Source organism: Onthophagus taurus, chromosome 5 (genome assembly GCF_036711975.1).
Source record: "Onthophagus taurus isolate NC chromosome 5, IU_Otau_3.0, whole genome shotgun sequence".
Classification (NCBI taxonomy): Eukaryota; Metazoa; Arthropoda; class Insecta; order Coleoptera; family Scarabaeidae; genus Onthophagus; species Onthophagus taurus.
This window is the reverse complement of record NC_091970.1, coordinates 8,260,037-8,287,287: the sequence shown is the minus strand read 5'-3', so window position 1 is coordinate 8,287,287 and position 27,251 is coordinate 8,260,037. Positions and strand designations below refer to the sequence as shown.

General features: G+C 31.7%; 2 protein-coding genes across 2 annotated transcripts in view; one reads left to right on the top strand and one right to left on the bottom strand.

Moving 5' to 3' along the window:
• LOC111414642 (probable G-protein coupled receptor CG31760) overlaps nt 1-27,251 on the top strand; it is a 47,842-nt gene that overhangs the window by 8,192 nt on the left and 12,399 nt on the right. The window contains exons 4-6 of the mRNA XM_023046036.2: nt 19,910-20,276; nt 20,329-20,464; nt 20,889-21,009. Of these exons, the coding sequence (XP_022901804.2) occupies nt 19,910-20,276; nt 20,329-20,464; nt 20,889-21,009 (624 nt within the window). The remainder of the gene's footprint in view (nt 1-19,909; nt 20,277-20,328; nt 20,465-20,888; nt 21,010-27,251) is intronic.
• Nucleotides 7,751-19,538, bottom strand: LOC111414643 (uncharacterized). The gene is made up of 3 exons (XM_023046037.2): nt 19,429-19,538; nt 9,128-9,477; nt 7,751-8,855 (listed from the first exon to the last, which is right to left on the bottom strand). Exons 1-3 carry the CDS (start codon nt 19,440-19,442, stop codon nt 7,870-7,872), a joined length of 1,350 nt encoding a protein of 449 aa, XP_022901805.1. The 5' UTR covers nt 19,443-19,538; the 3' UTR covers nt 7,751-7,869.

Genomic DNA, 27,251 nt, shown 5'->3' with positions numbered 1-27,251 from the left:
CTTCTATGTACACCAGCACATGTGTCATGGTTTTGTTTCCGATCGCTCTACAATTACCAACTTGGCTACGATTTCCGAGTTTATCTGTAGCACCTTGGATAGACGTGGGCAAGTGGATTTTGTATACACTGATCTATCCAAAGCCTTTGATCTGATTGACCATGGAATTCTCTTACATAAATTGAGCTCTTTCGAATTTGTCCCTTCAGCAATTCAACTTCTGGCCTCTTATTTCCAACATAGAAAATGTTATGTTGCTTACAATGGATATTTTTCTAATGAGTTCACTCTTACCTCAGGGCTTCCACAGGGATCAAATTTAGGCCCTCTATTATTTGTTTGGACTCATTTTAAAGGTTTTTTAAAAAAGAATACATCATGAAAGAACACTATGAAGTTGATAACTAACTTCAGGTTTAAAATGTTAACCTCAATTTCGACATATTTGTAATCGTCGTGAAAAATCCTTTAAAATGAGTCCAAACATGATTCGTTTAATTCCTATATTACTCGAGATATAAGCAACTTCCGGTTTGAAATGTCAATGTCATTTTGACATATTCTTAATTTTTATAAAATCTCTTAATATTTGTCACAACAACAAAAATATAATAAAAAAAAAATTAAAAATTAAGGTTGGTATTAATATTTGAAAATTAAATTGCTATCTTCAGTGTTGATAACTTAGGGTTTAATGTTTTTCGTTCTAACTTTTTTGTTTTTTGAGATAAATGCGTCTTGTTTGGACTCATTTCAAAGGTTTTTTAATGAAGATGACAAATATGTCAAAATTGACGTTGACGTTTCAAACCGGAAGTGATTGTATTTCCATTAATATTAAAGTTAAATATGTCGAGTTTGAACTCATTTTAACGGATTTTTTATGAAGTTGACAAATATGTCAAAATAAAACATTTGAAACGTGTTTTACTTATCATATCTTGTAAATATTAATTTTAGATAGTCTTGGCCATCCTATATCACAGTAATTAAAGACAATCCTTCATGATCTTGACATATTATCGCAGCCGAGGTCGCTTGCGGCCGAGGCAGAATATTTGAAACCTGTTTTACTTATAATATCTTCTAAATATTAATTTTAGACAACCTTTGCCATCTTATATCACACTCGTAGAAGATAATCCTTTATGATCTTGGCATATAATCATAGCCGAGGTCGCTTGCGGCCGAGGCAGAATATTTAAAACCTCTTTTAGAATATTATATTTTATAAATATTAATTTTAGACAATCTTGGCCATCATATATGACACTCATCAAAGACAATCCTTCATGATCTTGACACATTATGGCAGCCGAGGTTGTTTGCGGCCGAGGCAGATCATTTGAAACGTGTTTTACTTATTATATCTTGTAAATATTAATTTTAGACAATCTTGGTCATCTTATATCACACTCGTAGAAGATAATCCTTCATGATCTTGGCATATAATCATAGCCGAGGTCGCTTGCGGCCGAGGCAGAATATTTAAAATCTCTTTTAGAATATTATATTTTATAAATATTAATTTCAGACAATCTTGGCCATCATATATCACACTCATCAAGAACAGTCCTCCATGATATTGACATATTATGGCAGCCGAGGTCGCTTGCGACCGAGGCAGAATATTTGAAACCTGTTTTACTTATAATATCCTTTAAATATTAATTTTAGACAACTTTGGCCATCATATATAACACTCATCAAAGACAATCCTTCATGGTCTTGGCATATAGTCGTAGCCGAGGTCGTTTGCGGCCGAGGCAGATCATTTGAAACGTGTTTTACTTATTATATCTTGTAAATATTAATTTTAGACAATCTTGGTCATCTTATATCACACTCGTAGAAGATAATCCTTCATGATCTTGGCATATAATCATAGCCGGGGTCGCTTGCGGCCGAGGCAGAATATTTAAAACCTCTTTTAGAATATTATATTTTATAAATATTAATTTTAGACAATCTTGGCCATCATATATCACACTCATCAAAGACAATCCTTCATGATCTTGACACATTATGGCAGCCGAGGTCGCTTGCGGCCGAGGCAGAATATTTGAAACCTGTTTTACTTATAATATCTTCTAAATATTAATTTTAGACAACCTTTGCCATCTTATATCACACTCGTAGAAGATAATCCTTTATGATCTTGGCATATAATCATAGCCGAGGTCGCTTGCGGCCGAGGCAGAATATTTAAAACCTCTTTTAGAATATTATATTTTATAAATATTAATTTTAGACAATCTTGGCCATCATATATGACACTCATCAAAGACAATCCTTCATGATCTTGACACATTATGGCAGCCGAGGTTGTTTGCGGCCGAGGCAGATCATTTGAAACGTGTTTTACTTATTATATCTTGTAAATATTAATTTTAGACAATCTTGGTCATCTTATATCACACTCGTAGAAGATAATCCTTCATGATCTTGGCATATAATCATAGCCGAGGTCGCTTGCGGCCGAGGCAGAATATTTAAAATCTCTTTTAGAATATTATATTTTATAAATATTAATTTCAGACAATCTTGGCCATCATATATCACACTCATCAAGAACAGTCCTCCATGATATTGACATATTATGGCAGCCGAGGTCGCTTGCGACCGAGGCAGAATATTTGAAACCTGTTTTACTTATAATATCCTTTAAATATTAATTTTAGACAACTTTGGCCATCATATATAACACTCATCAAAGACAATCCTTCATGGTCTTGGCATATAGTCGTAGCCGAGGTCGTTTGCGGCCGAGGCAGATCATTTGAAACGTGTTTTACTTATTATATCTTGTAAATATTAATTTTAGACAATCTTGGTCATCTTATATCACACTCGTAGAAGATAATCCTTCATGATCTTGGCATATAATCATAGCCGGGGTCGCTTGCGGCCGAGGCAGAATATTTAAAACCTCTTTTAGAATATTATATTTTATAAATATTAATTTTAGACAATCTTGGCCATCATATATCACACTCATCAAAGACAATCCTTCATGATCTTGACACATTATGGCAGCCGAGGTCGCTTGCGGCCGAGGCAGAATATTTGAAACCTGTTTTACTTATAATATCTTCTAAATATTAATTTTAGACAACTTTGGCCATCATATATCACACTCATCAAAGACAATCCTTCATGGTCTTGACATATTATCGCAGCCGAGGTCGCTTGCGGCCGAGGCAGAATATTTGAAACCTGTTTTACTTATAATATCTTCTAAATATTAATTTTAGACAACTTTGGCCATCATATATCACACTCATCAAAGACAATCCTTCATGGTCTTGACATATTATCGCAGCCGAGGTCGCTTGCGGCCGAGGCAGAATATTTGAAACCTGTTTTACTTATAATATCTTCTAAATATTAATTTTAGACAACTTTGGCCATCATATATCACACTCATCAAAGACAATCCTTCATGGTCTTGACATATTATCGCAGCCGAGGTCGCTTGCGGCCGAGGCAGAATATTTGAAACCTGTTTTACTTATAATATCTTCTAAATATTAATTTTAGACAACTTTGGCCATCATGTATCATACTCATCAAAGACAATCCTTCATGATGTTGACACATTATGGCAGCCGAGGTCGCTTGCGGCCGAGGCAGAATATTTGAAACCTGTTTTACCTATAATATCTTCTAAATATTAATTTTAGACAACCTTGGCCATCATATATCACACTCATCAAAGACAATCCTTCATGGTCTTGGCATATAGTCGTAGCCGAGGTCGTTTGCGGCCGAGGCAGATCATTTGAAACGTGTTTTACTTATTATATCTTGTAAATATTAATTTTAGACAATCTTGGTCATCTTATATCACACTCGTAGAAGATAATCCTTCATGATCTTGGCATATAATCATAGCCGGGGTCGCTTGCGGCCGAGGCAGAATATTTAAAACCTCTTTTAGAATATTATATTTTATAAATATTAATTTTAGACAATCTTGGCCATCATATATCACACTCATCAAAGACAATCCTTCATGATCTTGACACATTATGGCAGCCGAGGTCGCTTGCGGCCGAGGCAGAATATTTGAAACCTGTTTTACTTATAATATCTTCTAAATATTAATTTTAGACAACTTTGGCCATCATATATCACACTCATCAAAGACAATCCTTCATGGTCTTGACATATTATCGCAGCCGAGGTCGCTTGCGGCCGAGGCAGAATATTTGAAACCTGTTTTACTTATAATATCTTCTAAATATTAATTTTAGACAACTTTGGCCATCATATATCACACTCATCAAAGACAATCCTTCATGGTCTTGACATATTATCGCAGCCGAGGTCGCTTGCGGCCGAGGCAGAATATTTGAAACCTGTTTTACTTATAATATCTTCTAAATATTAATTTTAGACAACTTTGGCCATCATATATCACACTCATCAAAGACAATCCTTCATGGTCTTGACATATTATCGCAGCCGAGGTCGCTTGCGGCCGAGGCAGAATATTTGAAACCTGTTTTACTTATAATATCTTCTAAATATTAATTTTAGACAACTTTGGCCATCATGTATCATACTCATCAAAGACAATCCTTCATGATGTTGACACATTATGGCAGCCGAGGTCGCTTGCGGCCGAGGCAGAATATTTGAAACCTGTTTTACCTATAATATCTTCTAAATATTAATTTTAGACAACCTTGGCCATCATATATCACACTCATCAAAGACAATCCTTCATGGTCTTGGCATATAGTCGTAGCCGAGGTCGTTTGCGGCCGAGGCAGATCATTTGAAACGTGTTTTACTTATTATATCTTGTAAATATTAATTTTAGACAATCTTGGTCATCTTATATCACACTCGTAGAAGATAATCCTTCATGATCTTGGCATATAATCATAGCCGGGGTCGCTTGCGGCCGAGGCAGAATATTTAAAACCTCTTTTAGAATATTATATTTTATAAATATTAATTTTAGACAATCTTGGCCATCATATATCACACTCATCAAAGACAATCCTTCATGATCTTGACACATTATGGCAGCCGAGGTCGCTTGCGGCCGAGGCAGAATATTTGAAACCTGTTTTACTTATAATATCTTCTAAATATTAATTTTAGACAACTTTGGCCATCATATATCACACTCATCAAAGACAATCCTTCATGGTCTTGACATATTATCGCAGCCGAGGTCGCTTGCGGCCGAGGCAGAATATTTGAAACCTGTTTTACTTATAATATCTTCTAAATATTAATTTTAGACAACTTTGGCCATCATATATCACACTCATCAAAGACAATCCTTCATGGTCTTGACATATTATCGCAGCCGAGGTCGCTTGCGGCCGAGGCAGAATATTTGAAACCTGTTTTACTTATAATATCTTCTAAATATTAATTTTAGACAACTTTGGCCATCATATATCACACTCATCAAAGACAATCCTTCATGGTCTTGACATATTATCGCAGCCGAGGTCGCTTGCGGCCGAGGCAGAATATTTGAAACCTGTTTTACTTATAATATCTTCTAAATATTAATTTTAGACAACTTTGGCCATCATGTATCATACTCATCAAAGACAATCCTTCATGATGTTGACACATTATGGCAGCCGAGGTCGCTTGCGGCCGAGGCAGAATATTTGAAACCTGTTTTACCTATAATATCTTCTAAATATTAATTTTAGACAACCTTGGCCATCATATATCACACTCATCAAAGACAATCCTTCATGGTCTTGGCATATAGTCGTAGCCGAGGTCGTTTGCGGCCGAGGCAGATCATTTGAAACGTGTTTTACTTATTATATCTTGTAAATATTAATTTTAGACAATCTTGGTCATCTTATATCACACTCGTAGAAGATAATCCTTCATGATCTTGACATATAATCATAGCCGAGGTCGCTTGCGGCCGAGGCAGAATATTTAAAATCTCTTTTAGAATATTATATTTTATAAATATTAATTTTAGACAATCTTGGCCATCATATATCACACTCATCAAAGACAATCCTTCATGATCTTGACATATTATGGCAGCCGAGGTCGCTTGCGGCCGAGGCAGAATCTTTGAAACCTGTTTTACTTATAATATCTTCTAAATATTAATTTTAGACAACTTTGGCCATCATGTATCATACTCATCAAAGACAATCCTTCATGATGTTGACACATTATGGCAGCCGAGGTCGCTTGCGGCCGAGGCAGAATATTTGAAACCTGTTTTACCTATAATATCTTCTAAATATTAATTTTAGACAACCTTGGCCATCATATATCACACTCATCAAAGACAATCCTTCATGGTCTTGGCATATAGTCGTAGCCGAGGTCGTTTGCGGCCGAGGCAGATCATTTGAAACGTGTTTTACTTATTATATCTTGTAAATATTAATTTTAGACAATCTTGGTCATCTTATATCACACTCGTAGAAGATAATCCTTCATGATCTTGACATATAATCATAGCCGAGGTCGCTTGCGGCCGAGGCAGAATATTTAAAATCTCTTTTAGAATATTATATTTTATAAATATTAATTTTAGACAATCTTGGCCATCATATATCACACTCATCAAAGACAATCCTTCATGATCTTGACATATTATGGCAGCCGAGGTCGCTTGCGGCCGAGGCAGAATCTTTGAAACCTGTTTTACTTATAATATCTTCTAAATATTAATTTTAGACAATCTTGGCCATCATATATCACATTCATCGAAGACAATCCTTTATGATCTTGGCATATAATCATAGCCGAGGTCGCTTGCGGCCAAGGCAGAATATTTGAAATCTGTTTTACTTATTATGTCTTGTAAATATTAATTTTTAGATACTCGTTGCCATTATATAGGGTGTTCCTGTAAGCCGTTGCATAATTTTAATAACAAATATTAGAGTTAAAATAGTGATGATTCGTGTAAAAAATTTTGGTCTAAACCTTTCAAAGTTCAAAAATTTTTAATCATTTTCTTAAATATGTTCGATGTGGTTTGTCTTAGAAAGATAAAATTTGGTAAACTTTTGAAAATATGCAACCTCGGGATCAATGCTATACAGGGTGTTCACAAATGTCATTTCCTTTAAACTTTTTTATTATGTCATAAACCCTTAAATTGTGCAGCAAGTAGTTATTACTCCCTTGTACTTTCTTTCCCATATTATTTTTTATTGAAATGAGCGATCCTCCAGTTCGTCATAGTTGTATTAGTCAGTTTTGACTTATATATTTTGTTTTTGCTTCATTTTGCGATTTTTTGCTGCCTCTTAAAGTTTCTTCCTTCGCCGCTGTAATGTTTCTGCCAATTCTGTCAATATCTCAGAATTTGGACTGATTTGATAAATATTGTCCCGTTTTCTTCTAGTTCTAGGTCTTGTGTTAGTTCTAGTATTGTTCAGAACTAATACAAAATTGAACTGATTGATATTAATGTGGAAAAATTTGTTTTTGTCTTGCAAAAATCATCTGTTTACTTCTGACACTTCTGGAGACGACCCTCTTCGCAATAATAAAAGATCCTATTCTTCTTCCATTTTTACATCATACCACGAAGACACTACTACTTCTATGATGATGCATCAAATCGATTTCGATCATCCCAACTAAAACTGCACCTACAACTTTTATTCTACTTTTTGATGATGAAACATTCTTTTTTAATGAGCACTTCTACCTTTGGCAGCGTTTTTAAGCTGGATGTTATGATATAACCTTTAAATTTGATATGATCGACTAAACTAAAAAAAAATCTAAATCTACTCATTTATTTTTAATCTCAACAAATTATGTAATAAAAATTCCTATTCAAAATAATACATTAAATTCTATGAATTAAATTAACCCACTCCTAAATCATAATTTGAAACATTAATTCCTAAAACTTCCATTATATTGTAAATTATTCCTATTTCTTCCATCGGAATTAACACTCTCGTTTCTTTTAACGTTAAAATCAAAGTTAGAGAATGTGTCCAAATCGTTTGGGTTCAATGTAATCGGTGATGAATGTGCATAAACGGAACTTCTCGGCGAATTCGGCGATATTGGACTCTCGGAGTTAAATGATTGATATTTCCTCGAGTCACTATCGGTCGAATTGAAACCTTCGTCGACGTAATCATTTCTTGTATTTGGCTCTTTAGTTATTGGTCCATTCTTGGATGTTTGACGTTGATAGAAATCATCGACATGATTCGGTTTGATGTAATTATGATAATAAGAGCTTGAAGTGGGAGATGTTGGAGGATTTTCGATAAAATTGTTTATTTCAGTCGGTTTGTAATAAACGTCGTTATTTAATTTCGAATTTCTCCACCGATTTTCAACTAAATTTTCGCGATGATTCATTAATTGTTTAATAAAAAATCCTTGCGCTTCGTTCGGGATCATTTTAATAGGGTCAATTCGAAACGAATTATTACTCGTAACTTTTTCCTGGGCTACAAAAAATTGCGAATTCGGTGTAATCGTGCCGTAAGTATGTCCGGAATGGGTTTCGATAACTCCTCGTTCTTTTTTACCTTCGGTGTACTTTTTTAATGGTTTCTTTTGTACCTGTCCGTATGAACATTCTTTTTCGTGCTCCGTGGTGTTTGAGCCGAATCGAAAGAATTTCGTGCAACCTCGATGTCGAAATACGCAAGGAAATAGCATTAAAGTTAAAATTTTTTCTAAAGCGTGGTGTCGGACGAAATTGCTGGGTAACATTTGATTTTTTATTGCGAAGCATCGATGGCAAACGCTTTTTCCTTCCGCGCTTACAAAAATCGGCGTTGAACAGAGGTAATATTCGCAAAGGCTGCAGGTTAAAATCTCGAGAATCGCTTCTGGAATGTTGTAAACTGTCTCTATCCCTGAAAATAAAAATAAATTCCATTTAAAATCGGATTACAATTTTGTAATCTTGTTTTATTGAGTTTTTACGGTCTTTATCACTTTTCGAAAAGATCAAAAAAATTCCGTATTAACTTTTAGTGGGTACTTATATTGTTTATTACGTATCGTTTAAAAATAAATTTTATGTTATCGGAAATAAAAAACGTACATACGTAGAAAACAATATAAAAAAATATAAACAATTATTTCTCGTTATTTTTAATGATTTATGATATATTTTTGCAATTACCTTTATTAAAATCGAGATTATTATCCGATTTGAAAAACACGCCGGGGTTGTTACAAAGAATTCCGCAACAACTTCCGAAAGTGCAGGTGTCCTCGTGATCCAAAATTTCGTCCCAATTGAGGAGATAAGCGCAATGTTTCTTCCAATTTTTGCAACGAAACAAGAAATAAGCGGCAACTGCTTCATAAGCTGTCGCTCGAAAATTATCGGAGTCTTTTGTGTAACATCTTCCGCACCAACTTGCTCCCGTTGTTGCCAAAATGGTAATAGGACCACATGAGAGAAATTGTTGACATTTTGAACAACGTAAGTCGTTTAAAATGTTATCGGGAAGTTGTGCTATGTTATAACTGAAAGTAAATAAATAAAAAATTGTTGATATATTTATAAGACTATGTGTTATATCTTGAATGAAATGACATTCAAAGCATTAAAAAATTAAACCAACCCAAGAGAAAGATATAATAATGCTTTAAAACTACCTAATCTATGAACCACCCTGTAATATTGATATATTTATACAGGCTGGGCCAAATTGGACACTTTTAAATGGAAATGGGAATTTTTTTATTATTATTATTCATATTATGTCCCATTTTTCATAATTTTTATATATTTCAAAGAACGAGATATCAAGTATGCCATATTTTTGCAAAGAAAATTTTATGCTCCCGTCGAATTAGCAAAAATGTATAGGATGTTCCATTTTTATGTCAATAACTGCTAAAATATTGCTTTGAGGGAAAGCTAACTTATTCCATCGAATTCTACCTAAAAAGTTGCTTCGGAAATGTTTTCACAGAAAAGAAGATTTATCAATAAGAAAAAAGTTATGACGATTTTTAAAGAATGCACTTTTTTGCAAAACACCCTGTATCTCCGAAACCGTAAAAGAAACCCCAATTTTGACATATTTGTGAGTTTCATAAAAAATCCTTTAAAATGAGTCCAAACTCGATATATTTAACTTTAATATTAATGGAAATACAATCACTTCCGGTTTGAAACGTCAACGTCAATTTTGACATATTTGTCATCTTCATTAAAAAACCTTTAAAATGAGTCCAAACATGATGCATTTATCTCAAAAAACAAAAAAGTTACAATAAAAAAACCTTAAACCCGAAGTTAGCAACAATGAAGATAGCAATTTAATTTTTAAATGTTAATACCAACCTTAATTTTTTATTTTTTTTTAATTATATTTTTATTTTTGTGACAAATACTAAGATATTTTATAAAAATTAAGAATGTGTCAAAATGACATTGACATTTCAAACCGGAAGTTGCTTATATTTCGAGTAATATTGGAATTAAACGTATCATGTTTGGACTCATTTTAAAGGATTTTTCACGACGATTACAAATATGTCAAAATTGACTTCAACATTCTTAACCGGAAGTTGATCATAACTTCATTAATATTGAAGATAAATATGTCGTGTTTATACTCATTTTAAAGGATTTTTAATGAATATTACAAATATGTCAAAATTGACATTTTAAACCCGAAGTTAGTTATCATATAATAAACAACTTCATGGTGTTCTTTCATGATGTATTCTTTTTTAAAAAACTTTTTTAACGTATCTTGGAGATATTCAAGGTCAAGTCATATTTATATGCATCAAAGCATTAAAAAATTAAACCAACCCAAGTCAATCTAATACGCTGCTCAACATAGCGACTCAAAGAGGTAAAAGACACTAATTTATCATCACGCAACCACTTCTCATTGCCTACTTTAACTCAATATAGAAAATATGCCAAGAAAAGCACAAAGAAAAAGATATAATAATGCCTTAAAACTACCTAATCTATGAACCACCCTGTAATATTGATATATTTATACAGGCTGGGCCAAATTGGACACTTTTAAATGGAAACTCCTCTTTCTTTCTATAAGAGATAGAGGAAAAATGATATCAGTAGCTTTCCCTCAAAGCAATATTTTAGTAGTTATTGACATAAAAATGATTTTTTTAAATGGAACACCTATATATTACATACTATACATTACTACATACTGTTATGTCTCATTTTTCATAATTGAAAGTTGATGACAACTAAGTAATACTCTAACGATAAGTACTAACACTTACAACTGGAATCAAAATTTGACAGATAGATACTCATAAACTTAAAAGTTTTCAAGTTGTATATTTCAAAGAACGAGATATCAAGTGTGCTACCTAAAAAGTTGCTTCGGAAATGTTTTCACAAAAAAGAAGATTTATCAATAAGAAAAAAGTTATGACGATTTTTAGAAAATGCACTTTTTTTTGAAAAACACCCTGTATCTCTGAAACCGTAAGAGAAACCCCAATTTTGACATATTTGTGAGTTTCATAAAAAATCCTTTAAAATGAGTCCAAACTCGATATATTTAACTTTAATATTAATGGAAATACAATCACTTCCGGTTTGAAACGTCAACGTCAATTTTGACATATTTGTCATCTTCATTAAAAAACCTTTAAAATGAGTCCAAAGATGACGCACTTATCTCAAAAAACAAAAAAGTTAGAATAAAAAACGTTAAACCCGAAGTTAGCAACAATGAAGATAGCAATTTAATTTTTAAATATTAATACCAACCTTAATTTTTTATTTTTTTTTAATTATATTTTTGTTTTTGTGACAAATACTAAGATATTTTATAAAAATTAAGAATGTGTCAAAATGACATTGACATTTCAAACCGGAAGTTGCTTATATCTCGAGTAATATTGGAATTAAACGTATCATGTTTGGACTCATTTTAAAGGATTTTTCACGACGATTACAAATATGTCAAAATTGACGTTGACATTCTTAACCGGAAGTTCATGAAGATCATAACTTCATTAATATTGAAGATAAATATGTCGTGTTTGTACTCATTTTAAAGGATTTTTAATGAATATTACAAATATGTCAAAATTGACATTTTAAACCTGAAGTTAGTTATCATATAATAAACAACTTCATGGTGTTCTTTCATGATGTATTCTTTTTTAAAAAACTTTTTTAACGAATCTTGGAGATATTCAAGGTCAAGTAATATTTATATGCATCAAAGCATTAAAAAATTAAACCATCCTAAGTCAATCTAATATGCTGCTCAACATAGCGACTCAAAGAGGTAAAAGACACTAATTTATCATCACGCAACCACTTCTCATTGCCTACTTTAACTCAATATAGAAAATATGTCAAGAAAAGCACAAAGAAAAAGATATAATATTGCCTTAAAACTACCTAATCTATGAACCACTCTGTAATATTGATATATGTACAGGGTGGTTCAAATTGGATGTCCGAATAGGCTATCTCGGAAACTATAAGAGTTAGAAAAAAAGTATCTTACATGTCTCGATCTTTTTTTTTTAAATAAATTCACTTTTTTACAAAGAATTTGATGATGTAGCCAAAAAAATTTTTTCGGGTTTAGATTTTGAGATATTATGACAATAATATCTCAATCGTTCAATCGAATTTGAACCACTCTGTACGAAAGACCAGCCATTTTTATTAATGTTGTTAAAGTAAAATAAGAACAAACGTGTTATCAGCATTAATCTTAATAAGCGGTGATGTCGTCTTGATCTCTGGCTTTATTAATTTATTTATGCTAGATACCTTTTTACTAAGCGTTTTAGATAAAATGTTATCTTATAAGTATGTTATATTATATTATAACAACTAAGATTAGAATTAACACTCATTAGAACTAAAATTAGACCTAGAACTAGAACTAACACAAGACCTAAAAACTAGCACTATCACTAGAACTAACACAAGACCTAGAACTAGAACCATTCGGGTTTAGCCGTCTTGAAAGACGTGCGGCTAAATCCGAATGATTCTAGTTTTCGGTCTAGTATTAATTCTAGTGGCAGTGCTAGGTAGCGCTAATTACTATAATATATTACTGTGTTGTATATTTTTATTAAACTAAAACTAGAACTAGAACATTCGAGTTTAGTCATGAAAAAAACGTTCAGTTGTCAATGTCAACTTCAATTTTATTATTATAGTCGTAATCTTCATAAAAAATCCTTTAAAATGAGTCCAAACTCGACATATTTAACTTTAATATTAATGGAAATACAATCACTTCCGGTTTGAAACGTCAACGTCAATTTTGACATATTTGTCATCTTCATTAAAAAACCTTTAAAATGAGTCCAAAGATGACGCACTTATCTCAAAAAACAAAAAAGTTAGAATAAAAAACATTAAACCCGAAGTTGGCAACAATGAAGTTAGCAATTTAATTTTTAAATATTAATACCAACCTTAATTTTTGATATATTTTTGTTTTTGTTTGACAAATATTAAGACATTTTATAAAAATTAAGATTACGTCAAAATGACATTGACATTTCAAACCGGAAGTTGCTTATATCTCGAGTAATATTGAAATTAAACCTATCATGTTTGGGCTCATTTTAAAGGATTTTTCACGACGATTACAAATATGTATGTCAAAATTGACGTTGACGTTTTTAACCGGAAGTTGACCATAACTTCATTAATATTGAAGATAAATATGTCGTGTTTGTACTCATTTTAAAGGATTTTTAATGAAGATTACAAATATGTTAAAATTGAGGTTGACATTTTAAACCTGAAGTTAGTTATCATGTAATAGACAACTTCATGGTGTTCTTTCATGATTAGAGCTCGGATTTTTCGGTACCTAAGTCCAGTCGACCAGTTCATGAATGTTGCGTTATTAACGAGCGACGCATAGCCAAGGTTCCGAGTTCACTGGTCTACAGCGTTGTCATGGTAATCCATAGGCGCGCATTAGCAAGAATCTGTATTAACGCTAAATAAGCAAGTAATTATGTACTTTATCATAATTTTTCTCGACTCTCAGTTCCTGTTTGGAAAACAAGCCCTTCTAATTATGAAAAAGCAAGAAAATATTTGATGATAATTAAATAAAATATTCAATACACTCGGTTTTAAATTATAAAAACTGAAACAATAGTACAATTCTAATTCAGAAAATGAAATGGATTTAACGGTAAATAAAGGATATTAAATAAATTGGCACTGAATTCTCGGAACGCACCACAGATAAATGCAGGCCTAGCATGCTTGTAGATGTGTGAGCGATCGGAACGGTAGTTCGGGTGGTGGGAGAGCATTTATATTCGCGCCCCATAGGTTCTGCGCTGACGACGCTACTGAGATGGTACCGAAATATCCGAGCTTTGTTCATGATGTATTCTTTATTAAAAAAAACCTTTAAAATAAGTCCAAACATGATGCATTTATCTCAAAAAACAAAAAAGTTGGAATAAGAAACATTAAACCCGAAGTTAGCATTAAAACACAAGTTCGAATTTTCAACTTTTCATTTTGACATATTTGTCAACTTCATAAAAAATCCTTTAAAATAAGTCCAAACTCGACATATTTAACTTTAATATTAGTGGAGATACAATCACTACCGGTTGGAAACGTCAACGTCAATTTTGACATATTTGTCATCTTCATTAAAAAACCTTTAAAATGAGTCCAAACATGATGAAGTTATCTCAAAAAACAAAAAAGTTTGAATAAAAAACATTAAACCCGAAGTTGGCAACATTGAAGTTAGCAATTTAATTTTTAAATATTAATACCAACCTTAATTTTTGATATATTTTTGTTTGACAAATATTAAGACATTTTATAAAAATTAAGAATGTGTCAAAATGACATTGACATTTCAAACCGGAAGTTGCTTATATCTCGAGTAATATTGGAATTAAACGTATCATGTTTGGACTCATTTTAAAGGATTTTTCACGACGATTACAAATATGTCAAAATTGACGTTGACATTGTTAACCGGAAGTTGATCATAACTTCATTAATATTGAAGATAAATATGTCGTGTTTGTACTCATTTTAAAGGATTTTTAATGAAGATTACAAATGTTACAATGTTAAAATTGAGGTTGACATTTTAAACCTGAAGTTAGTTATCATATAATAGACAACTTCATGGTGTTCTTTCATGATGTATTCTTTATTAAAAAAACCTTTAAAATAAGTCCAAACATAACGCATTTATCTCAAAAAACAAAAAAGTTGGAATAAGAAACATTAAACCCGAAGTTAGCATTAAAACACAAGTTCGAATTTTCAACTTTTCATTTTGACATATTTGTCAACTTCATAAAAAATCCTTTAAAATAAGTCCAAACTCGACATATTTAACTTTAATATTAGTGGAGATACAATCACTTCCGGTTGGAAACATCAACGTCAATTTTGACATATTTGTCATGTTCATTAAAAAACCTTTAAAATGAGTCCAAAGATGACGCACTTATCTCAAAAAACAAAAAAGTTAGAATAAAAAACATTAAACCCAAAGTTGGCAACAATGAAGTTAGCAATTTAATTTTTAAATATTAATACCAACCTTAATTTTTGATATATTTTTGTTTTTGTTTGACAAATATTAAGACATTTTATAAAAATTAAGATTATGTCAAAATGACATTGACATTTCAAACCGGAAATTGCTTATATCTCGAGTAATATTGAAATTAAACCTATCATGTTTGGGCTCATTTTAAAGGATTTTTCACGACGATTACAAATATGTATGTTAAAATTGACGTTGACGTTTTTAACCGGAAGTTGACCATAACTTCATTAATATTGAAGATAAATATGTCGTGTTTGTACTCATTTTAAAGGATTTTTAATGAAGATTACAAGTATGTTAAAATTGAGGTTGACATTTTAAACCTGAAGTTAGTTATCATATAATAGACAACTTCATGGTGTTCTTTCATGATGTATTCTTTATTAAAAAAACCTTTAAAATAAGGCCAAACATGATGCATTTATCTCAAAAAACATTAAACCCGAAGTTAGCATTAAAACACAAGTTCGAATTTTCAACTTTTCATTTTGACATATTTGTTAACTTCATAAAAAATCCTTTAAAATAAGTCCAAACTCGACATATTTAACTTTAATATTAGTGGAGATACAATCACTTCCGGTTGGAAACGTCAACGTCAATTTTGACATATTTGTCATCTTCATTAAAAAACCTTGAAAATGAGTCCAAACATGATGAAGTTATCTCAAAAAACAAAAAAGTTAGAATAAAAAACATTAAACCCGAAGTTGGCAACAATGAAGTTAGCAATTTAATTTTTAAATATTAATACCAACCTTAATTTTTGATATATTTTTGTTTTTGTTTGACAAATATTAAGACATTTTATAAAAATTAAGATTATGTCAAAATGACATTGACATTTCAAACCGGAAGTTGCTTATATCTCGAGTAATATTGGAATTAAACGTATAATGTTTGGGCTCATTTTAAAGGATTTTTCACGACGATTACAAATATGTCAAAATTGACGTTGACGTTTTTAACCGGAAGTTGACCATAACTTCATTAATATTGTAGATAAATATGTCGTGTTTGTACTCATTTTAAAGGATTTTTAATGAAGATTACAAGTATGTTAAAATTGAGGTTGACATTTTAAACCTGAAGTTAGTTATCATATAATAGACAACTTCATGGTGTTCTTTCATGATGTATTCTTTATTAAAAAAACCTTTAAAATAAGGCCAAACATGATGCATTTATCTCAAAAAACATTAAACCCGAAGTTAGCATTAAAACACAAGTTCGAATTTTCAACTTTTCATTTTGACATATTTGTCAACTTCATAAAAAATCCTTTAAAATAAGTCCAAACTCGACATATTTAACTTTAATATTAGTGGAGATACAATCACTTCCGGTTGGAAACGTCAACGTCAATTTTGACATATTTGTCATCTTCATTAAAAAACCTTTAAAATGAGTCCAAACATGATGAAGTTATCTCAAAAAACAAAAAAGTTAGAATAAAAAACATTAAACCCGAAGTTGGCAACAATGAAGTTAGCAATTTAATTTTTAAATATTAATACCTACCTTAATTTTTGATATATTTTTGTTTGACAAATATTAAGACATTTTATAAAAATTAAGATTATGTCAAAATGACATTGACATTTCAAACCGGAAGTTGCTTATATCTCGAGTAATATTGAAATTAAACCTATCATGTTTGGGCTCATTTTAAAGGATTTTTCACGGCGATTACAAATATGTATGTCAAAATTGACGTTGACGTTTTTAACCGGAAGTTGACCATAACTTCATTAATATTGAAGATAAATATGTCGTGTTTGTACTCATTTTAAAGGATTTTTAATGAAGATTACAAGTATGTTAAAATTGAGGTTGACATTTTAAACCTGAAGTTAGTTATCATATAATAGACAACTTCATGGTGTTCTTTCATGATGTATTCTTTATTAAAAAAACCTTTAAAATAAGGCCAAACATGATGCATTTATCTCAAAAAACATTAAACCCGAAGTTAGCATTAAAACACAAGTTCGAATTTTCAACTTTTCATTTTGACATATTTGTCAACTTCATAAAAAATCCTTTAAAATAAGTCCAAACTCGACATATTTAACTTTAATATTAGTGGAGATACAATCACTTCCGGTTGGAAACGTCAACGTCAATTTTGACATATTTGTCATCTTCATTAAAAAACCTTTAAAATGAGTCCAAACATGATGAAGTTATCTCAAAAAACAAAAAAGTTAGAATAAAAAACATTAAACCCGAAGTTGGCAACAATGAAGTTAGCAATTTAATTTTTAAATATTAATACCTACCTTAATTTTTGATATATTTTTGTTTGACAAATATTAAGACATTTTATAAAAATTAAGATTATGTCAAAATGACATTGACATTTCAAACCGGAAGTTGCTTATATCTCGAGTAATATTGAAATTAAACCTATCATGTTTGGGCTCATTTTAAAGGATTTTTCACGGCGATTACAAATATGTATGTCAAAATTGACGTTGACGTTTTTAACCGGAAGTTGACCATAACTTCATTAATATTGAAGATAAATATGTCGTGTTTGTACTCATTTTAAAGGATTTTTAATGAAGATTACAAATATGTCAAAATTGAGGTTGACATTTTGAACCTGAAGTTAGTTATCATATAATAGACAACTTCATGGTGTTCTTTCATGATGTATTTTTTATTAAAAAAACCTTTAAAATAAGTCCAAACATGATGCATTTATCTTAAAAAACATTAAACCCGAAGTTAGCATTAAAACACAAGTTCGAATTTTCAACTTTTCATTTTGACATATTTGTTAACTTCATAAAAAATCCTTTAAAATAAGTCCAAACTCGACATATTTAACTTTAATATTAGTGGAGATACAATCACTTCCGGTTGGAAACGTCAACGTCAATTTTGACATATTTGTCATCTTCATTAAAAAACCTTTAAAATGAGTCCAAACATGATGAAGTTATCTCAAAAAACAAAAAAGTTAGAATAAAAAACATTAAACCCGAAGTTGGCAACAATGAAGTTAGCAATTTAATTTTTAAATATTAATACCAACCTTAATTTTTGATATATTTTTGTTTGACAAATATTAAGACATTTTATAAAAATTAAGATTATGTCAAAATGACATTGACATTTCAAACCGGAAGTTGCTTATATCTCGAGTAATATTGAAATTAAACCTATCATGTTTGGGCTCATTTTAAAGGATTTTTCACGACGATTACAAATATGTATGTCAAAATTGACGTTGACGTTTTTAACCGGAAGTTGACCATAACTTCATTAATATTGAAGATAAATATGTCGTGTTTGTACTCATTTTAAAGGATTTTTAATGAAGATTATAAATATGTCAAAATTGAGGTTGACATTTTAAACTTATTTTATAATAGAAGTTTTATAACAACTGAAATTAATCTAGTATTTTTAACGTGTTTTTTGTGTCATCATGATGCGTTCCAATTGTTATTCAGCGTTAGATTGTTGTATATTTTTATTGAACTAAAAGTATAATAACAATAATAAATATCATTTGTGAAATGTTTAAAATGTTATATTAATATAAATAAATGTGACATCATTTTTGCCACCTTTTCGGCATGTTCAACGTTTTTTTCTATGAGTTTGTTCTAAACGAATTTCATTGTTTTTTGTAATCTAGATAAATTGTAATGTATCAAACCTAATTTATTATCTTTGCCGCTCTGATTAACCGAATTTTTTTAAAAACGGATGTGTTTATCTTAATCGAAATGATTAATGTATCCAGATGATAAATTACAGAATTCGGTGTATTTAAATGTTGCTAACATAAATAAATAAATAATTATTATTCTTTCAACTGAATATTTAACTCAATTATAATTAATGAATTAAATTAATTGAAACTTACTTTGTTTTATCCATATCTTAATTCATTCCATCACACTTTAGAAATTTAAAAAAAGAATTGCATATTTATACAATGGCATTCCTAATTGTTCCTGGCACAACACAATACTAACAGCAAAACTAATCTAAGCGAGTATCAAGTGTATTTTATTCGAGATAACGATTCGATAACACGCCGAGATTAAATGCGATTCTTTTTTCTTGATATCTAATGATGGCGCTTTTAATTAGAATCATCCAAAAAAATGTTTTTGAAATCATACTTACAAACTTAAATAGGAATTAAGATATTATCTATATAACAGATTATAGATTATTTTAGTAATTGATTGGTAAAGAAATTTTTATAAATAAACTAATAGTCAAAAAAGAAATTTTTACTTCCTGAAGTTAGTTTTCAATATTACTTTACTAATAAAAGCTTGAAGTTTAAAAAGCTTAAACTTTTTCTCTCTTTTATTTATTTTTTTGTCCTTATTTAGATCTTCAAGATGTCATCCCAAAAGATCTCATCGTATCCGACATAAACATAATATCCGCACGAGTTTTGGCAATCAATTCATCAACGAGGGAATTACGAAATTGTATTTGGTGGCAAAGACAAGGTTTGGAAATGGGTGGTCCAACAAAACTTAAAGAAGGCATACCAGAAATTGGACAAAAACTTTCATCGGATTACCCTTGGTACGCGGACGCAGATTCAACTCCAAGTCTTCGATCGCCAAAATTTATTTCAAGCCCCCCCGATATTTCGTACCGAGGATGGTGGACGTTTCCTTATTACTCTTGTTCAGCGCGAAAATGGTTAATGTCTTATAGCGTCTCAATACCACCACCAGGAAGACACGGGTAAAATTAACCGAAATTAAAAGAGCTTAATTGTAATTAAATTGTGTTTTAGATTGAAAGGATTTTTAAGTTTAGACGTGGATATATCGAAATTTGAGGTGAATCAATGCGAAATGAAATTGATTTCAACCCCGACGGAAATTGAAGCTTTTCACGGATCTCATAAATGTCATAATAAAACCTCAAAAGTAAGTATTAAAATTGGGCGGAAAAAATTGGCACAAATAGGAATAAAAATAAAAGTAAATCCTTGACACTTGTCGTTTTGGAAATCGACGACGAAATCGTTATCGTAAAATTTCCAAGAAATCATAAAAGATCCCCAATTTCTTTTTTACTACTTGTAGCGCGTGACTCAACCTTTTACCATCCTTACAAAAGTCGATATGTTTTCTTGCGAGGAAATTTAAAGTTGTTTTATAACTTCAAAAACTTCTTTATTCATTCACTCTCTAATTTATAATTAGAGATTATATTTATAATAAATCTATAATTATTATCAAAGTGTTGGATCAAAAATTTATCTAAAACAACTTGGAATTATCTAAATTAATCTTAAATGATTTAAAAAAAAATTGGATTGCTAAAATGAATAATTTTCTCCTTTTTTAGTGTTATTATAAACCAACTAAAACGTATATGAGTTGGACACGAGGGAGTTATCAATGTGTATGCAGGGATGGTTATTATTCACCACATCATAATGGAATTTTTAATGGAACTCTTGTTGAAGGTAAAATGTCTAAATTTAAACATTTAAAACATAAATGTCTTCTCATAAGAGACTTTGTATCATTATCAAGATATATAAGAAACGATTTTACCTCAAATCGCCGAGGTCGCTTGCGGGCGAGGCGCTAAATTTGATAAATTAATACAAAATCTTGAGTTTTTGAGTATTCTCTATAGCCTTGTTCGCAAATGACCTTGGCGCAGTCTTATTATAAGAGACTTTGTTGCTTTACCAAGTCATATAAGAAACGATTTGTCTTCAAATCGCCGAGGTCGCTCGCGGGCGAGGCGCTAGATTTGATAAATTAATACAAAATCTTGAGTTTTTGAGTATTCTATAGCCTCGTTCGCAAATGACCTTGGCGGAGTCTTCTTATAAGAGACTCTGTTGCTTTACCAAGTCATATAAGAAACGATTTGTCTTCAAATCGCCGAGGTCGCTTGCGAGCGAGGCGCTGGATTTGATAAATTAATACAAAATGTTGAGTTTTTGAGAATTCTATAGCCTCGTTCGCAAGTGACCTTGGCGCAGTCTTATTATAAGAGACTTTGTTGCTTTACCAAGTCATATAAGAAACGATTTGTCTTCAAATCGCCGAGGTCGCTCGCGGGCGAGGCGCTAGATTTGATAAATTAATACAAAATCTTGAGTTTTTGAGTATTCTATAGCCTCGTTCGCAAATGACCTTGGCGGAGTCTTCTTATAAGAGACTCTGTTGCTTTACCAAGTCATATAAGAAACGATTTGTCTTCAAATCGCCGAGGTCGCTTGCGAGCGAGGCGCTGGATTTGATAAATTAATACAAAATCTTGAGTTTTTGAGTATTCTCTATAGCCTTGTTCGCAAATGACCTTGGCGCAGTCTTATTATAAGAGACTTTGTTGCTTTACCAAGTCATATAAGAAACGATTTGTCTTCAAATCGCCGAGGTCGCTTGCGAGCGAGGCGCTAAATTTGATAAATTAATACAAAATCTTGAGTTTTTGAGTATTTTATAGCCTCGTTCGCAAATGACCTTGGCGGAGTCTTCTTATAAGAGACTCTGTTGCTTTACCAAGTCATATAAGAAACGATTTGTCTTCAAATCGCCGAGGTCGCTTGCGGGCGAGGCGCTAGATTTGATAAATTAATACAAAATCTTGAGTTTTTGAGTATTCTATAGCCTCGTTCGCAAATGACCTTGGCGGAGTCTTCTTATAAGAGACTGTTGCTTTACCAAGTCATATAAGAAACGATTTGTCTTCAAATCGCCGAGGTCGCTTGCGGGCGAGGCGCTGGTTTTGATAAATTAATACAAAATGTTGAGTTTTTGAGAACTCTATAGCGTCGTTCGCTAAGTTACCTTGGCGGAGTCTTCTTATAAGAGACTTTGTTGCTTTACCAAGTCATATAAGAAACGATTTGTCTTCAAATCGCCGAGGTCGCTTGCGGGCGAGGCGCTGGATTTGATAAATTAATACAAAATCTTGAGTTTTTGAGTATTTTATAGCCTCGTTTGCAAGTGACCTTGGAACAGTCTTATTATAAGAGACTTTGTTGCTTTACCAAGATATACAGGGTGATTTATAACATACGGAGCAGATTAAAAGAGCAAGTACTAGGGGCCAAACTGAAGATATTTTCTTAATAATGTTTTGACTACAACGTAATAATCACAAAGATATAGAGCATTAAAGTTGAATTAATTGCCCAGCATTTCTTACGATATACGGTATTACACTACGTTTAAATTCAAACTGCGAATATTTCGGGGTTACTTAAGCAATGCCTGATTAGCACCAATAATAAAATCTTTGTAATATGGCAGTTACGGCTATTTAAAAATTTGTTAAATCACTCAAAAACTGGTGTTTGCTTTTTGAGAACCGCTGATACCATGTTTTTATTGCTGTCAATCCAGTTGACTTGGTTACCTAGCAACGGACATGTCATTTAATTTTAATAATCAATGTCATTTAACGTCAAAATTAGAATTTTTACTAATCAAAAAATACAATGGTAATGTACAGTAACGAAGAATACGTAGATATGCTTATTATTTATGGAGCTGCTGGAGAAAACGCTGCACACGCAAGACGTCTGTATTTAGAACGATATCCAAATCGACAGATCCCTTCTGAAAACACTTTTGTTCGGTTAATCCAGCGGGGAAGAGAGACATGAAATTTGCAACCTAAGAAAGGTCTTGGTGGCGGTAGACTAAACAGACATGGAGTGAATATGGAAGAAGAAATTCTAGAAATTGTGGAATCGGATCGAAGCACGAGTACTCGTCAAATTTCTCACCAACTCGAGGTATCCCAGAATTTTGTTTGGCGTACGTTGAAAAGTAACGGTTTACACCCCTATCATTTTCAAAAAGTGCAAGGACTGACTCCCGCTGACTATCCTTTGCGGTTGCAATTTGGGAGTGGCTGAATGCTGTTTTACCAGAAATGGTGTTCTAAATGTTCACAATTCCCATGTGTGGTCGGACGAAAATCCACAGGTTATTCGTCAAGGCTCTTTTCAACAACGATTCAGAGTGAATCTCTGGGCGCGAATTGTGAACAATACGTTAATAGGACCTTTCGAATTACCAGGAACTCTTAATGGAACTTCTTATTTACAGTTTTACAAGAAAATCTGCCAGTACTCCTGGAAGATATTCCGCTACTTATGCGACGTGAGATGTGGTTTATGCACGACGGTTGTCCGGCACATTTTAGTCGTAATGTACGAGATTTCCTCTATAATGCTTTTCGGCAAAAATGGATTGGTCGAAGTGGACCTATTCCATGGCCACCACGTAGTCCCGATCTTAACCCATTGGACTTTTTTTTATGGGGATTCATGAAGGATAGAGTATATGCCACCGAGGTTAATACAATCGACGAACTACGACATCGCATCACTGCCGCTACAGAGGATATACGTCCACGATTTCCACGATTATCGTTAAATTGGATTCGTCGTGCGCAGTTGTGCGCCGTAATGCAAGGACAGCACTTTGAACATATGTTATAAAGAGATTATTATTATTATTATGTTATTTTCTTGTTTTAGAGATTTTGTAATTTTGCATTTAAAACATTATTATTATCCGTTTCATAAATTAACATCTATTATTTCTTTTCATAAATTACGTATTAAAATTAAACATTTAAATTGTCTACTTTGACAGCTCCTTCAAAAATGAGGATGGCGTTGACAAGTATTTTAATTGTTCTTTAGTGAATATCAGCGGTTCTCAAAAGTTGACGCTAACTTATTTAAAAAATTAACATGCGATATCTATGTAACTATTAAGATTTTAACAAAACATTATTAAGAAAATCTCTTCAGTTTGACCTCAAGTACCTACCCATTTAGTCTCCTCCGTATGTTATAAATCACCCTGTATAAGAAACGATTTGTTGTCAAATCGTCGCGGTCGCTTGCGGGCGAGGCACTTGATTTGATAAATTAATACAAAATCTTTAGTTTTTGAGAATTTTACCGCCTCGACCGCAAGCGACCTCCTCAAAGTGAAGGTAAATATGTTATAAGAGATTCTTAGTTTGCCAAAATATACAGGGTGTCAGAAAAAAAACGCTCCAAGCTGTAACTCTGTCATTAACATTCCGATTTTCATGAGCGAGGTATCAAATGAAATGGTTTGATGACTACTATAATTCATGCTACAAATAAATTTTTTCCAAGGCCATCTTCAATTTTAAGCGATTATTAACTTTTGTTTTTTAAATTGCTCCATATATTTTTCTTCACGTCATTGGATAGAGGTTGTTTTTCTGAATCCATTGATGTACAATACATTCATTTTGAATGTAATTTTAACAGAGAAAAGACACCGCCTGTATATACAGGTTGTCATACAACAAATAGCTTGCGGCGTCAATCAAAATTTTGAAGATTACCGCTTAATATTTTGGAATTGAAAATTAACGCTTATTTTCTCCAAATACACCATACATGCGATACATCATTGGAAAACTAAAGATATGCTCTTTTCAGTATCATCATAATCAAGTATAGTTTGTATTTAAAAAAATACAACTTTGTGTTGTATCTCAAAAATCATATCATATTCTACTTAAAAAAGTGTCTTAAGAACGTATCAACCCCATTTCTCTAATTTCAAAAACAAACGAAATATGAGCATTTTTTTGGAAATCACGAAAATTTGACTTTTTGGCTATAACTTAAAAGATAGAGGTTTGATGTTTGCGAAATTGGATTAGTCTTGAAAAAAGAGACCGGGATATGGCACCTACTTTTCTCATATCTCTTATCGTTTCTGAAATAGCCTATAATAACACCCAAATTTGCCCACCCTGTACATCAATGGATTCAGGAAAAAAATCTCTATCCCATGACGCGAAGAAAAATATATGCAGCAATATGAAAAACAAAAGTTAATAATCGTTTGAAATTGAAGAAGGCGTTGTAAAAAATTTATTTGTAGCATAAATTATAGTATTAATAAAACCATTTCATTTGATACCTGTGTCATGAAAATCTGATTGTAAGTAACGGAGTTACAGCTAGGGGCGTTTTTTGTGTGACACCCTGTATTAATACAAAATCATCAGTTTTTGAGAATTCTACTGCCTCACCGGCAAGTAACTACGGCGATTTGAGGGGAAAGTGTTCCTTATATATCTTAGTAAATATAAAAATCTTCTATAAGAAAACATTTGACATAAACCGCCGAGATCGCTTGCGGGCGAGGCATAACATTTGATACATCAATACAAAATTATCAGTTTTTGAGAATTCTGTTGCCTCGACCGCAAACGACCTCGGCAGAGTGAGGATAAATGTTTTTTTATAAGGGACTTTGTATCTTTATCAAGACATACAGTGTGACCCATTTGAAAACGGAGCACCCTCGTAAAATTTGTATTTATTATCTGATTTCGACATTTTTTTTTTTTTGAATTGTCAAAAACTGTACCTTCGGACAGTCATATTTTTCTTAGAAAAACCAAGGCCTACTATTTCACTTTCTAGGTTCTAAAAATGAAGAAATCATATTAGGAAATTTTTTACAAAAAATCTGAGTACACCACTGCATTAAACGCCTTTTGAAATGGGCATATATAGTAGACGCCACGAGAGCTGGCAGTAAATCATCGTTTTCCGCTCTTACAAATGCCATACGTAGTTCACAAACCGCTAGAGAGTAATGTGTGTTAGAAAGAGATAGCATTAGTTTAATATGTCTGCTGTACAATTCAAATGGCCACGTCGAAAAAGTACGTCTGTTCTTCTAAGGGATGTTACTCTATAATTATAACCTCAAATCGAAACGTCTTGTGAGCGTTGTCATGAATCTGTTAGTGTTTTCACAAGCCGAAAATGTTTCCTTTGAAAGGAAAATCATTTAATAATATCTTTGACAATGTTTGACATATAACCTCCATTACTAACATAAGCTACGTTTAAATGTATATGGTGAAATAATCTAAGTCGTCCATATCTTGATTCATACCATTTTTAAGCGATCTGTCACTGCCAGCTCTCGTGGTTTCTACTATACCAAAATTTCATCGAAAATGGTTAGAAATTAAAATCGTTACAAATAATTGAAAAATATCATTTTTTATGAATTTATTTGATCTGATCTATTAAACCATGACAAAAAAGGTATAGTTCATTTTTTTCTGTAATACCTGTCAAATTGTTGTAAAGTTGGTAAAATTAACAGGAAGTTTTGTTATATGATGTTTTGAAACAAATATGTCACACTGATGTTTGAGCTTTCGTTATTCAAAAAGAAAAATTGCATAAAAAATGTTGTGGGGTGTTATTTATTTGCCATTTATTTACCTACAAAAGGTGTTTTGTTCTATTTAATTATTATGTAGCACGTTTTTACAATAAATATGTACTTGGTTAAAATCGTATTTATCTAAAAATTGATTAGTGTTTTAACCTCTAGTTACTGAAAATGTTACTAAAAATCAGGAAAACAACATAAATTTACATTGACAAGTATTATAGAAAAAAAAAACTATAATAAAAGTCAGACAATAATACAAACACTATTTACATTTCCTACAGATGAAATTAATTGATAAAAAGTTATATTTTTCAATTATCTGTAACGTTGTTAATTTGTAACAATTTTTGATGAAATTTGGTATATGCCCATTTCAAACGGCGCTTAATTTTGTCTAAAAAATATTCCCTAATATGATTTCTTCATTTTTTGCACCTAAAAAGTGAAATAATAGGCTTTGGTTTTTTCAAAAAAAATA

What these genes read in the sequence shown, in the direction of transcription:
- LOC111414643 (XM_023046037.2), bottom strand. An exon ending in TAATCTCGATTTTAATAAAG is followed by an intron (nt 8,856 to 9,127) that starts GTAATTGCAAAA and finishes TTTTATTTTCAG; the next exon opens with GGATAGAGACAGTTTACAAC.